This window comes from Pyrgilauda ruficollis, unplaced genomic scaffold (assembly GCF_017590135.1).
Source record: "Pyrgilauda ruficollis isolate IOZ18807 unplaced genomic scaffold, ASM1759013v1 scaffold188, whole genome shotgun sequence".
NCBI lineage: Eukaryota > Metazoa > Chordata > Aves > Passeriformes > Passeridae > Pyrgilauda > Pyrgilauda ruficollis.
In genome coordinates, this window is record NW_024517873.1 from 73,203 (window position 1) to 87,885 (window position 14,683).

General features: G+C 64.2%; 1 protein-coding gene across 4 annotated transcripts in view; it reads left to right on the forward strand.

Moving 5' to 3' along the window:
• Window positions 1-14,683, forward strand: part of NFIC (nuclear factor I C) — a 37,646-nt gene that overhangs the window by 1,579 nt on the left and 21,384 nt on the right. For 2 of the 4 annotated variants that reach the window (XM_041465242.1, XM_041465243.1), the window contains exon 1: window positions 53-204. The exons of 1 other annotated variant lie outside the window; for it this stretch is intronic. In XM_041465242.1, coding sequence (XP_041321176.1) covers window positions 175-204 — 30 coding nt within the window. In that variant the 5' untranslated portion in view covers window positions 53-174. Of the gene's footprint in view, window positions 1-9; window positions 205-14,683 lie in introns of those variants that run through there. One more of the 4 variants, XM_041465239.1, reaches the window with a different exon arrangement.

Below are 14,683 nucleotides of genomic sequence, written 5' to 3' on the forward strand. Positions count from 1 at the left end.
TCCCGCGGGGCCGCCCCCCCGTGCCCGGCTGCCCCCCCCCGGGCCCCGCAGAGCCGCTCCGGAGGAGAGAGAGAGAAAAAACGCCCGGACTGCTCCAGCCTCCGAAATGACTCAGTAACTTTTACGCCTCGAGTCTCAGCCCTGCAATTAGGCACTTTCCCAGCACGGCTCGGGATGTATTCGTCTCCTCTCTGCCTGACCCAGGTAACCGGGACCCCCCCGCGTCCCCCTCCCCCCAATTTGCTCCTTTCGCCGCAACAGACTTTAGCAGTTGCAATACAAAAAGAAAAAAAAAAAAAAAAAAGAAAGAAAAAAAAATGAAAGAAAAAAAAAACCCAAGAAAATGCAACACCTCCCTCCCTAAAAATAATCATAACAGAGAAAGGCGGGTTGGGGCCGTGCAGGCTGCTCAGAGGAGCCGCGTTCCCCTCCTGTCCCCCTCCCTCGCCTTTTGCAGGGTTTTTTTATGGTGTTTCTGGTGCTTTTTGGGTTTTTTCAGCCTTCACTTTCACTTGGGGCGTGGGGGGGTTGGAAGATTGCGTTGTGGTTTGGGTTTTATTTTTTGGTCGCTGCGCCCAGAGGTGGGTGGTGCGGGGAAGCCGCCGGCTCTGGGGGTGAGGGGGGACACCGTGGGGTGCGGGGGGTCCTCGGTGGGCTCGGGGAGCCCGGGGGGGTCGGCGCTGCAGCCTCGGGCTCGGCCGTGCCGCCTCTTGCGTAGCGTGAAACTTTTTCCTTCCCTCCCCCCAGCCCGGCTGCACATGGTGGGGTACAGGGGCCGGGGGGGCACGGGCATTTTGTTGGGAACCCTCCAACTTCGGGACAATGTGCACCCGGCCGTGCCACGCCGCGCTGGCGGGCGAGAGGGCAGGAGGGGCCGGGCACGGCAGGATGTGGGGGCACCCCCTCGGTATCCGAGGCGAGGGGCGATGCCAGCCCCCGTCAGGGAGTCGGGGTGACGAGGGGCAGCCCCAAGCCGCGCGTGGGGACACTGATGTCACCCCAGGCCACGCCGCCGCGCTCCGGTGGCACGCGGCAGGGCGGCCGTGCCTGGGCCCGCGGTGCAGGCGACAGGGGCGTCCCTGCAATGCCCCAAGAGCCGGGATGGCCGCGGGGGGAGCTCCAGGAAGCCCCCCCGCCCTGCCCACAGCGCGACCACTGCGGCTCTGCCTTTGCATTGTGCTTATTGATCGCTGATATTTATTTAATTATTGAGCAGGCAGCTTTCTCTGCCTCGTAACCTGTTCCCTGCTGGCAGCCGCTGCCCGCTCCGGGCCCGGCCTCGTGCGGCGCCCCTCGGGCTCTGCTCTGGGGAGGGGGGGCTGCTGCAGACCCCCGCCCCTGCCAGCCCCCTCCCTCGGCACGGGGCTGCGGCTGGGGCTGGCTCTGCCTCGGGGCTGGGGCTGCGCTGCCCACGGGGCTCCGTGGGGGTCCGTGGGGTCCCCTCGTGGCCCGCTGAGGTGCGGGGGCAGCGCGGGGTCCGGCCCCGGCTCCCCCCGGCCGCAGCGTGAGGCTGCTGAGGACACGGGCAGGGTGGGCAGTGCCAGGGCTGCTCAGATGACCCTGAGGTGGTGCTCCCTGTTGTGTGGTTGACTTGGCAAGGGTCACACCTCAATCTGGCTTATTTACTTCTCTTTCTTCCTTTTTCTTTTCTTCTTTTTTTTTAACTATTTTTCTTTCTTTTTCTCTATTTTTTATTTGTACTTTTTATTTCTTTACCTTCTCAATTTTTCTTTTTAATTTTCCCTTGCTCTTTTTCTTTCTTGCTTGCTTTTTTCTCTTTTCTCTTTTTTTTTTTTTTTTCCCTTTTTTTCTTTCTTTTTTTCCCTTTCCTTGCCATCCCGCCTTTCCCACCCTGACTCCATCCCTCCCAGGGGTCCCACCACCTCCCAACCCTCCCAGTCTCCAGCTGGTGCTGGGTTGGCAGCGCCTGTTGTTGCCAGCTCACAGTGCTGGTGTGATGTGGAAGCCGTGCGGTCGCTGGCCGGGCCGGGGCTGGCAGGAGCCCTTCTCCTCACAAACCCGCGCTGTTCCCAGCTCTCCTCCTGGCCGACGGAAGGCAGCTGGTTTTTCCTCCACGGATCCTCTGCCCGGGCACGGGGCAGGCTCTGGTGTGCTCCCCCTCACCCTGACACAGGCTCAGCTCCGATCCAGCCCGGCTCGGATGGGACAAGCCCTCGTCCCCAGCTCCAGCCCAGCCGTTCCCGTTCCCATCCCAGCCGCGCGGCGGGCAGGCTCGCCCGGGCTCGGGAGCTGCGGATGGTGATGTGGATACATTGGAACGTGCGCGGGAGCCGCCCTGCCTTGGCCTTTGCGCATCTCCCCAGCAGCAGCACCGCCGGCCCCGGGAGCCCGGCACGGCCCTGGCACCGCGGGACCCCGCGGGCAGGCAGGAGCCCTTCCCGGCCGGAACGGGCCCGAGCTGGGGAGCCCAGCGGCACCGAAATAGCCCCGGCAAAGGGCTGATAGCCCGGGACACGCTCCTGGCCACGGCCTCGGCCGTACCTCCGTCGGGTTGGAGGGTGGCTTTGTGCCCTCCCAGCTCTGTGTCCCTTCTTGGGGACTTCCTCCCGCTTCCGCAGCTCACCTCTGTCCCCGCTCGGGGCCAGGCCGGGAAGTCAAGAGGGAGCTGCCGAGATTAGCAGGGAAGCAGCACCGGAACCGCCGCCACGCACGAGGCCTCACCCTGCCCACGGGGAAGCGGGGCGGGGGCCGGGGGGTGTCCGGCTGCCCAGGCTCCAAAATAACCCTGGAGCTGAGCACCTGCCAGGGACCTGCACGTGTGTCCCCTGGGAGCTGCTGCCCAGAAGCCAAAGGGATTTCCAAAGTGGTAACAGTTATCCTTGGCTCCTGGATCCGCAGTGGGGGGACATTTGGGATACTTCTTATGGGGGAATATTGCAAATTTTATGACTGGCAATGCTCCTACAGCTGTGGCTCGTGCCTGGTACCTGGCAGTGCCCCCAGCACACCCCCAGCCTCCCACCCTCGTTCCTGCAGGATGCGAATGAAGTGAGATGGGTGCCATCCTCCAAGGCTGCCACGGTGTTGGAAGCCGGGCATCCCAGCAGGGTCTGATCAGAGACCCTCTTCCCTCTGCCAGGCTCCATGCTAGGGGTGCAGAGCTGATTTTGGGATGGCAGAGGCAATGCACCCGCACTGCCTGACCGGGAGCCAGTGGCCAGGCACACGTGTGCCACAGTCAGTGGCTCGGGATCCGAGGGGCGTCAGGGAGCGCCTGGCTAAGCTGGCCTGGCACAAACCTCGGTACCAGCAAACAGGCACAACTCTGGGCCTGGGGGTGGAGCTGGACTGCCAGGAGCATTGCAGCCACGTGGCACGGTCACAGCCACATCTCCAGGCATCCGAGGGGATCCCACCTCTCCCCGGCCACGGCCGGGCTCCACACATCCCTCGGCTGCCACCACTGCTGCACGCATGTGGCTGGAGCGGGGAGCTGCCTGCTGGGCACATCTCATGGGGCATCCTTTGGCAAGCCCCCTTCCCAAAAGCGCCGGGACTTTTCAGCACCGGTGCTCACCCCCTCCACCAGTAGCTCCGGAGAACTGGTTTCCAGCCGGGAGCTCAGATCGGCTGCCAAAGGATGGGAGCAGCAAGCCGGGCATGGCGGGGGAAGAGAGGGAAGGTTGCAACACACTTTCAATTCTCCCATCTGCTGAGTATTGTTTGGGAAAAACAATGAGGCTGTTCTTTAAATGCAACCTTCAGGAGATCCTCGCTTTCCCCGCGGCGCCCGCCGTGCCCGCCTGCCCTGGCGAGCCCTGCCCCGCTGTTCCTGCCCGATCCCATCTTAAATCCTCACCCGGGAAAAACAGATCCTGTTTTCAGGGAGGTTTCTCGTGCTGGGTCGGAGGGCCAGAACGGGCACGCGGGGAGGATAAAGCCAGCTGTGTGAGGGGCTGCTGGCTGGCGCTCACGCTGCGCCGCTCTCCCCCTCATCACCTTGAACTTGTCTGGGGCCTCGTGCAGTAAATCAGCAGACCTTTTTCCAGGTACCTGCCGATTTCTCCCTTCCCTGGACAGCTTTGCCCTGCCCGCGGTTCCCTGACCGTGGTTCAGGTCCCTCATGCCCACAGTTCCCTCCGTTCTGGGGCAGGGAGTGCTCCCACCGCGTGCCCAGCGCTGCGGGTGTGCGCACGCCTTTGCAGACTGCTGAACAAAGCCCAGCTGCCAGAGCCCAGAGCCCTGCCCGGAGCTCTTGGAGCAGTTGGGAATAGCTCCCTTTTCTATTCCCCTGAGCCTGGCAGGGCTGGGAATGGATGCTAGGAGCCATACCCTGATCTTGTTTTGACCCGGCGGTGTTCCCCCCTTGCAGGGGTGGCTGTGGCATGGACGGTGTGGCCAAGGCGGTGGTGGCGTGGCAAGGCTCGCTGGGCAGAGGAACCATGGCAAGGGCTGGCCCAGCCAGCCCTTATCAGGGCACAGCAAAGAGCAAGAAAGGCGGCTCCCTGAGGAGCCCGGGCAGCCCTGGGGGAGAGCTGCCACAGTGGCACTGAGGGATCTGTCCCAACCCTGGGCCGTGCAGGGTGAGGAGGGCCTGAATAGGGGTTTGGTACTCAAAGAGAATGGGAGGGTCAGTGTGTCCTGCCTTTGGAGGTGGTGGAGGCAGGTCCCTGCCAGGGCCAGGGCTCTCTGGGAATGGCCCCAGGGACAGGGACAGCTTGCCCTGTCTGCTCACCCACCTTCCTTGCCCGATGGTGCCTGTGCCAGCCATCCCTGTGCCTGGCCCCTGGACATGTCCCCGCAGCCCAAGGGGTGCCCGGTTTCCCCCCATCACTGCTGTTGTGCCTGCACCTGTTCTAGCCACAAGCCAAGCCCTTGGTGGCAGGATGGGGGTGGTGACAGTGGTGGGGAGCATCCCCAGAGTCCCTCACTGGAGGGGAAGAAGGAGAGTTGTCAGGGAGGTAAAATTCCTCCCTGTGAAGCTGGCACGCTGCCTGCCACCCCCGGCCGTGCTGTGGCTCCTCAGCGCAGGGATGGCGGTGCCAGCACAGAGCATCTCCGAGGGGGCTGGCTGCCAGTGGGAGGGGGCTGGGGGGACTGCTGTCCCCATCAGTCCTTGCACCCAAGCTGGGAAGTGCAGGCAGGGTCCTGTGGTGGTGGGGATGTGCTCCTTAGGGACCCATGGGGAGAGGATTTCTCCCACAGCACCTTGGGGTGTGCCGGGCAGGTCGAGGCAGGGTGGCGAAGGCGATGGGAGCAGCCGGGGCATCAGTGGGTGCCGAGCCCTGCCAGAATCATGTGGCACCACTGGTGACGTCCACACAGCATGGCTGAGGGCTGCTGGTGGAGCTGAGTCTGAGTGGGGCAAAGCTTCATGGCGGGCCAGGATTGCCCAGTGCCAAATCCTCATGGATTTTCAGTACCAAGATGCTTTTGGATGCAACAAATTAGTGCAGGCAAAAGCCTGAGCTCAGCCTCCCTCCCTGCCCTGGCAGCCAGACACTCTGAGATCTCACCCTCGAGGGGGGTGTGCAGACCCCTGAGACGTGCCAGCTGCAGGGGGGGGGATGCACAGGGTACCCCCGGGCATCCTGGGCCCTGGCTCGCACCCGGGCGGGCGGCTGAGCTCGCCGTCCGTCACGTCGGCCCTGGGCAGGCATCCCCCGCGGCCGGGCGCTCTGTGCCAGCTTGGCCGGGACCCAACGCCCTGCGCCGGCCGCCAAGACCCGGAGCTTCCCAAGTCCTGGAGAGGAGCTGGGAAAGGATCCCGTGGCTCAGGTGCGGCAGCGCTCACGCGCTGGGGGACCTGGGGCCAGCCACTGCCAAGGATTGATTTCTCGGTTAACTCACCGCTGCTCTAAAAGCGCATTAATCCTTCTTCCCCGGCCGGCAGCCAGCACTGGGCAGCGTTTTGGGCAAAATCCCCAGGTCTGGGCTTTGGGCTGCCTGCCGTGGACGTTGTCCTCCCCACCACCACCACCACTCCAGCAGCACTGCCTGGCACGGGAACACCGGGATCCAGCCCTCCTGCTGACCCCTCTTCCCTGGGAGCTCATTCAAGTCCATAGCCGGGTGGATTTTTTTTTAAACTGGGGGTTTTATTTTGTTTTTTAAGAAGGTTTTCGCTCTCCTTGCAAAGGGCCCCTGCATTCCCTTCACGGGAAAATGGTATTTGACCGGCTGTTGTCCAAAAAAACCCCCAACATGTTTCTGATCACGAAAAACCAAGAAATATTTTTGCTTTCAAAGGAAAAAAAAAAAAAAAAAAAGCCCATGAGAGAGAAATGTTGATTTTCCACCCAGACATTTCCCCTTTCCCCAAACCAGCCCTGAAAAAGAGAGGCACCACTGCTCCCTCCACACTTCAGGATGTCATTCTGGGGGTACAGTCCCACGGTGGACGTCATCCAGGGCTCATCTGGGTGCCGGCGAGTGGTGGCAACGCCAAGTGTGTGCCCCCCTCTCTGCTCAGACCCCCTTTTCCAGGTGCTCCCACATTGCACAGGCACGTGGGGTTGCCGGGAGGACGGCGAGCGCCGGTGACCTGCTGGCTGTCCCCAGGGAGCCACCCATCACTGTGTGCTGCAGAGCCGCCGCCGCCAGCCCGCCTCGCCCCGCTGCCACAGGCGACGAGGCCGCTTGGTCCCACGGTTGCCTGGCGGGAGCCGTGATGTGCCGGATCCTGCACCCCCTCCCGCCGTCCCTGGCTGCTGCCCAGCGATTTGGGAAAGCGAGACGGCGCAGGCTGAAATGTGACCCCCGCCACGCTGCGCCGCAAAATCTCCTTTAGTAACCTGTGCGCCAGGACAGCGAGAGCGCGGCGTGAATACCAATGAGGGGAAAAGTGCCGAGTAAAGAGTTTTTGATGGAAATGGCATCGCATGAGAAAGAGAGCGGGAGCGAGCGGGCGGGTGCGCGCCCGGAGCCTGCGCCGGGCGCGGGCACAGCGGGGCACACACGTGTGCGCACCTGCGGCCGCGAGGTTGGAGGCTGAGCGTGGCAGGGTGCCAGGGTCGTGCCACCCCGGCGAGCACTGGGAGATGGCAATGGGGGTGATGAGCGGAGGGGGCTGCGAAGCAGCAGCTGGGGGGACACGTGGCAAAGGGCTGCCACGGGCAGCGTGTCCGCAGGGTCCGGGGCAGTTCCGTGGCACATCGCGGCCCCGGCCGCAGGGAACGGCCCCGTCCCCCTGCGCAGTGCGCTGCTGATCAAAGGCGCAGGCGGGGAGGGAGCGGGCCTGTGTGAGCAGCGCCCTGGCCGCGCGCCACCCCACCTTCCCGCTCCGCTCCCCCGGGAGTTTGTTAAACAAATTTCTCTAATTGCACAAGCCAAGGAGTTTGTTGGAGAAAAAAGCTGGGGAATTTCCCCTCCTCTGGGCCACCCCTTTCCCGCTTCCCCCGGGGCAGGCGGCGCAGAGCGAGCAGGTCCTCCCCACGACCCCCGGCTCTGCAGGAGGCTGTGACCCCGACGCCTGCGGGGCGCAGCTGCGGGGTGTCCTCATGTCACCCCTGCCTACGCAAGGACGTCCCCTGCTCGACCTCTTCGCAGCCGGGTCACACGCATTCCCTCCCGTCCAGCCCCCGGGGTCAGAGCCTGTCACCTAACGCGGTGACACCCAGCACCGCCGTCTGCCCTTCCCGGCTGGCGCTCTCCATCGCTTGGCTGGGCACCCCTGGAAACGGCCTTTGTGAGCCTCCCGTGGGCAGCCCTTGACATCGAATCCCGCCGGATTAGCGAACGTACGGGATAAAAGCCTCGGCTTGGCGGCAGTTCTGTGCCGGGTGGGGGCTGAGGCGGTGGCCCTGCCAAGAAAGGACGATGCGCGGCCGGGTCCTGCCCCGGTTCTCGCTGAGGTCATGGCTATAGATAGCCGGGAGGGCGCAGCGCCGAGGGCAGGATCCTGGCGCCCTTGCCAGCTGCACCGAGAGCCCTGTGGGCACCCGCTGCCTGGGAGGAGATGCTGCCAGGGCACTGGGGGTTGCTGATGGACGGGTTGGCTGGGACAGCCGCTGGCCATCGCCAGGTGACAATCTGGTGCTTCAGGGTGTGACCCTACACCTGCAGCGATGCCCAGACCCAGCCACTCTCCATCATTCATGGTGAGTGGGGTCCTGCAGCCTCTGCTGATGCAGTGACCTGGGGTGGCTTTTTCTGTTGCTTCCCACCATGTTTCTTTCTTTCTCTGCTCCCAGGCAAATGCCAGGCTGGGGCACCCTCACCCCCAGGGTACACCCATGGGTGCAAAGCTGCTGGGTCAGGAGTGCAGGGCCAGGGTTTGCCCCCTCCAGCTGCCCAGTCTGGGTGCAGCTCAGCTCCCTGCAGAGCCAGGCAGGTGTGTGCCCAGGGTGCCCCCGCCAGCCCCATGGGGCTCTGGAGCGCCGGGGTGGCTGGGAAAGGCATTGTTGATGAGGGCACTAAAAATAGAGTGGGACTGGGATCTTAATGGGACTTTGTGGGAAACCTGGAAACATTTTCTCATCCCCATAAATGAGTCCAGATGCATTAACGATGACTGCATCGCATCCTGAGGTACCGCCGGAGGGAACCGGGACGCGCTCACCAGCTTCCTCGCCTTGCGGTGGGGAATTGGTTGCAGAGAGGAGTCACCAGCGGCAGCCAGGGCTGAGCCGTGACTGCTGCGTCCCATGTGGGGACAGGGACGGGAGCTTACCCAGCATCACCTTGGTGAGGACCTCAACCTCCATCCCGGGGTCTCTGTTGCCGGTGCCCGTGGGCGCTCACAGCTCTGCCGGCAGCATGCCAATGTGCTCGGGTTGGTCGTGGCACCGCAGCCCCACGAGCTCTCTGCAGCCCCCAGGCCCTGAGGTGGCCAGTGGGGGGAGGGTGAGGTGATGCAGGAGGGCTCCCAGTCGCAGGGCCAGTGGTGCTGGTACCCCAGTGTGCCCTGTGGTGGCATCGAGCTGGTGGGATCTGGCCTGTCCAGGGGTTTTTCCTGTTCTGTCGTGGAGTTGTGACAGGGTTATTGGCTCCCAAAGCGTCGACCCCACGGCAGGACCTTGGACTCCCCTAGAGGATGGCTCAGGGCCAGCCTGGGCAAGTAGCCCAGGGCGGGTGGCTGTTGGAGCCCACGTCACGAGGCAGGTTGGCACGGCCGTCTCCGCGGTATGGCAGTGTCACTTAGCGGTTACAGCAGCACCCGGGAGGCAAGGGCAGTCCTGCCCCGGGCCTCAGTTTACATCCAGGTGGGGAACAGCACCCGGCACGGGAGGAGGGCACTCGCCCCCTGCCCAGCCCGGGCTGCTGACCCATCACGTGGGGAGCAAGGGCACCGGCCACAGCCACCGGCCTCCGCGCCGGGCACCGCCGAGCCCAGCGTCCCGAACAGAGTCCCTTTGTGCAGATCAGCCCCCACCCACTTCTGTCACTTGGGAGGTGTCCAAAACCCTCCCGAAATAGGACCCAGCCAGGCTCAGCCTTTGAATCTGCCCAGGAAGGCTCTGCTGAGCTGCTGAAAGCGGATGATCATTCCCCTTCCACCCATTTGAACTGATCCCATCCTTCAGTGCTCAGCGTGCGGGGTCTGGCCAGGCTCAGAGCTGACCCTCTGGGGACACGCCCAGCCCCTTTGATCTCCAGGCACCACCCCGTGCCTCAGTTTCTCCTTCTCTCTGTGGAGGGTCCTGGCAGGTTGTCCCAAGCACTGATGAGAGGGAGCCGATGAGATGCTGGAGGAGGGGCTGAGCCTTTGGCACATCCATGGCACAGCAAAGGCGCTGTGGCCGTGGGGGGTGCCATGAACTCTTCACCTCCAGGCCGCCAGGGTGGCCGATCCCCCTGCGAGGTCGCTGGATCCGCGGCAAAAGGCCGGGGCTATTTTTAACCACTGACTTGCTCCAGGGATTGGATTTGCAGCAGAGTGAGCCCCGCAAACCCATCACAGCACTGCCCACCATGGGGTGCAGAGGTACCCCCAGCACCAATCCCCCCCAGCAGGCACCCCCAGGAGGGAGCTGGGGACACCTCTCGGCACCCCCACACCTTTAATGGTGCACGATTAATCTCCCTCGGAAAGGCCAGGACAAAGCAGGCAGGGCTAAAAATATGTTGGGAGGGAAATAAAACCTCCTGCGTCAGGGGCTAAAGCCAGGCTCAGTGCCCTGGGCCTGGCACGGGGGGGCTGGAGGGACCCTTTCTGGTGGTGCCCCCTCCCCAGAGCGAACAGGGTGCTGCCAGCTGTGACACATCTCCTGCCTCAGTTTCCCTCTGTGCTCCTGGGAACAAATTCTGTCCCCAGGTCACATCCTGGCAGCTCCCAGGCTAGACCCTGGCATCTATGGGATGGACAAAGCGCTGGGTCTCAGACGCTGCAGCCCCCGCCGTGTGCCAGGAGCAGGGATGGTGGGGACGGGCCACCCCCAGGGCCCCACACTGACGCAGGGCAGGGTGGAGGAGCTAGCAGTGCCAGGACCCGTTGGCAAAGCTTTTTTTTTTTTTTTTTTTTTCCCAGTTCCATAAAACATTTCCCTTCCTTGGAGCCCCGGGGGGGGTTCGGCTGGGAAGCCACGTGGCTCTGGTGCTGCTGGCCACGGGATGCTTCCCAGGACGAGGGGACATCTCCGTGGCCATGGGCTGGGTCCCCCAGTGCTGCTTCCAGACCTCTCCCAGACCTCAGCAGTCACCGTCACATCCTGCCTCGTCTGTGGGCTGGCCTGGCAGGTGACATGCCTCAGTTTCCTTATTTTTGGAAAGGCAGCGCCTCACCCTGGGGGCAGGTGGGGTCACCCTGGGAAAGTGGCTGAGCCGTCGGCTCTCAAACCCCGAAGGGGACGTGCAGAGACGGCACCTGAGGAAACTGAGGCACTGGAAGTCCAAGTGAGTCTTCAGGAAGGCAGTGAGTGGCTTTGGGCTCTCACACTATCGAGTCTCCCTCAGCAGAACCCTCCTTGCTCCTCCACCACCCAGTGCTAGCCGAGTTGCTAGCGGGTACATCCCTGGGGCATCCATACCCCTCCCTGCATGCTGGGCACGCTGCTCCCCAGTTTGGGGCGCATTCAGGAAACCCGGGGACCGGCAATGCCAGTTGTTGCTGGGGCGGGGGTGCACGCAGGCAGACCAGAGGCGGTGCTGGGCACGGTGTCGGGGCACGTACCATGCCGCCGGAGAAGCCCCCTCCGGCTCCATCCCACCTGGGCCACCCCCAGCTGCCGTCTGCGGGGCGGGCTGTGCTGGCTGGCGGGGGCCCAGGCAGCGCTGGCACCGGAGCCCGGGGCTGCCAAGAGAGCTGCTTTTCTTCCTGATGTTTTCCAAAGCAACTGGCAGGTTCTCTGCCGCCGCGGCCTCCTGTGACCCGCGGCCTCGGCGCGCTCCCCGCGCCCCCGCTCGCAGCCGCAGCACCTGCGAGGGCGAGCGCCGGCACCGCTCCCGCCCCGGCACGTAGGCGCGGGCAGGTGGGCACCGGCCCGGCCCCGGGGGCGGCGGGGACCCGCCTGCTCCGGGGTGGCTCAGAGGAGTTTTTGGGTAGCGCCAGGTGTGGGGACCCCAGGGCGGCTCAGTGAGGGGTGCGTGGTCAGCGTGCTCCTGGGTGCGTGGTGAGCACCAGGGGCTGTACGAGCCCACCCCCCGCTCCTGGGCTGATCCTGAACGGGGCTGAGCATCACGGCAGCAAATGAGGCGTGGGAGCCCCTCTCCGCCCCATTTCTGCTCACCCTTCCACCAGAACCTGTAGTGGGAACAGTCCAGCCCACCCACAGCCCCCAGCCATGTGTGGGTGTTGGCTGGGGGATGCTCTTGGCTCTGGGGGGAAAAAACCCGCAGGATCTGCGGAGAGAAACTGCGAGGAGGCTGCACAGTGTCCTGCCTTCACCTCCACCTGTGCCGGTGGTGCCAGCCAGATGCCCTGGGCGCCGAGGCTCTGTGCCCCGGCGTGGGCTGCAGGAGGGCTTTTGCAAGTGAGGGGCTGGGTCAGCCAGGAGCTAGGGGAAAGCGTGGCTGTAACAGAGTGTTCTGCCCCACGGGCAGCTGTGTCGTGGGGCCGGGTGTGCACAGGCAAGGCCTGCGCAGCTCGTACCTGCCCCGGGAGCCTCAGCTGCCCCCGTGCCCCCTCGCTGCCCCGCCCCAGCGCTGCCGCTCTCTTTCCCGGGCCGGGGAAACGCGTTCCGATGCAGAGCAGGCCGGGACGCCCGGCCGCGCCACACCGGCGAGCAGCAAAAATTATGAATAAGCTCTTGTTAATAAATACTTTATGATGAATCCAAATAGATTTCCTCCTCTGGAGCAATTATTGCAAAATGGGCTCTAATAGGGTGCAGGGCGGCCCCGGGAAGGGCTGGGTGCCTTTCAGGGCCTAAGTGCCTCCTTCCATCCCCTCTAATGAGCACTTCCCAATCATTTGCATCTGTCTCGGCAACAGGTCTCATTACCAGGTTAACTCATTACCCAGAGCCGCTTCGGCGAACAGTTATAAGCGGCTACCGGAGGCTCCGGTCCACGCTAAGGGCATCTGTGGGCTCTGGTGAGGAGAAAGCGAGTCCCCGCTGTGCCCTTTTAAGGTACCGGGATTTTCAGGATTACCGGAACCTCTGTAGTCGCATCCCCCCCTGCCACCACGCCAAGGCTTCCCATGGGGGCACGGAGCCCGGCGCCCGACTTGCCAGCCCCTGCCCGGGCTCGCAGGGCCGCGGGGAGCGGGACCTGGCAGGAGCGGCGGCCGTGGGAGCCGGCAGCGGTTCGGAGGTGTGCGGCTGCTGGAGGGGCGGCTGAGCATCCTTTCATGGAGTGAAACCTGTGTGATCCCTGCGGGGCTGCCATGCAGCGAGGCTGTCCCGCGTCGCGCCCTGCCCGCGGTGGGGATGGCATCCCGCTCCTCCCCGCAGCCGAGGCCGTGCTGGTGGGAGAGCAAAACCAACTGCCGAGGTGTCTGACCCCTCCCGTCCTGCTCCTCCTCCTCCGCCCCTCACCCCAGCGCCTCCCCCGTGAAAACTGCTCGGGAATTTCCTGAGGAAACGGGTTTTTTTCATTGGAAAATTCAGGCTGTTTCACTGAGCCCGACCTGTTTGGACAAGGCGCTGGAGCGGAGGATGCTCGGAGGGTGGCCAGCCCATGCCGCGGTGCCCGTGCCAGGTGCCGTGTCCCTGCGTGGCACGGATTGTCCCCCCGTCCCCGGAGTGCAGAGCCCCAGGGCTGCCGAGCCGGCCGCAGGAGCACGGAAAGAGGCAGCGCCTCAGCTGTGCCCCTTCCCAATCCCTGGCGCTGCCAAACCCTGGGCTGCGGAGGAGTTAATCCTCCATGGCATGCCCAGCTCCACACAGAGTATCCCTCCTTCCTCTCCCCGCTCCACCGCAAGACAGAGCCGGACTTGACCCGTGCCTCAGTTTCCCCTCACAGCACCTGGCATGGAAAGCCAGCGCTCCAGCAGCCCCTGGAAGGAGGGTGCAGGGGGGCCCGGAGCGGGGCCGGCAGCACCCGGCGCAGGCGTGCTCCTGCCTGGGTTGCAGGGCTTTACAAGCCTGGGTTGGATGAGGCCCAAGCGCAGGCTCTGCTGCCAGATTCCCATCCGGAAATGCCCCGGGAGCAGCCTCGTCTGGGGTATTGCAGCACGTCTCTGCTTCCCAGCCCCGCAAAGGAAAAACAGCAGGAGAAACACTTAACCAGTCTTTTGCCGGCGCTCGGGCTGCTGGGCTGGGGGAACCCGGTGGGAATCTGGGGCTGGGACGGACAGACAGACAGTGCATCCCTGCCTCTGCCTTCCCGAGTGGATCCGGTATGAAGCCGGCTGGTGCCAGCCGGGATGGTGTGCCCGGCTGCGGGGCTCACTGCCTGCACGGCTGGGGACTGTCCCCACGTCCTTTAGCGTGTCCCCTGAGCCCCCGTAGCAGCCGTTCCCGTGTGCTTGTCCCGATGCCCCCCAGCCGCCCTCGCCTGCCCTGCTAAAGCCGCTTAACCGCGGCATCGCTGCGCGGGTTAAGCCGGGCGGGAGGGAAAGTTGGCGAGGGGCTGATTGGCTTTGGGTGCAGCTCCCGGCCTGCCGTAATCCCGGGCAAGGCGGGGGGGGCTGCCATGGCTTCGGGGGCACCGAGGGCTGCGGGGGCTTCTGCACTCAGCGGGTTTTTGGAGGGTCTCAGTTGTGGGTCCAAGTGAGAGCTGCGAATTCTCGGCACCCTGGCGGGGGAGGGCACAGAAATTGGGATTTGCTCCTGCCGTGCCGAGGCAGAGCACCGAGCAGCCCCCGGCCCCCACAGCGAGAGCAAGCAGCACCCGAGGGTGCTGCCTCGCCCAATCCAACCCGGATAACCGGGTTCCTGCCACGCTTCCTTGCAGTGGTGCCCGGGGTGGCACTCCCCAAGCGGGAGAGCAGGGATGGGGACAATGGCGCGGTGTCCCCCCGGCCCTGCGGCCAGCCCTGCCGCCGGCTGCCTGGGGAGGGTGGTGGGGCCAGGGGATGGCAGCAATTTGTCGAGCTCGTCTGAATAACCGGCCACCAAGGAAGATCAGCCGCCCACCGCCCCGGCCAAGTATTGTTTTTGGAACTCACTGCTGCTTTTTTCGGCTCCTGTCTTACTTTTCTTTGACCTTCTTCCCTGATTTAAGACACATGCCCAGCCCTTGCCCAGCTGCACTGAATTAGCGGCTGCTGCTGGGGAGGGAAGAGGGAACCAGACCCTGTGGCGTCCCCGGGAGCAGCCGGTGGGGACAGGTTCCCCAGGCAGAGTCGGGTCTCCAGGCAAAGAGGGGTTCCTCTGGCAGGATGAGTCCCCTGGGCAGG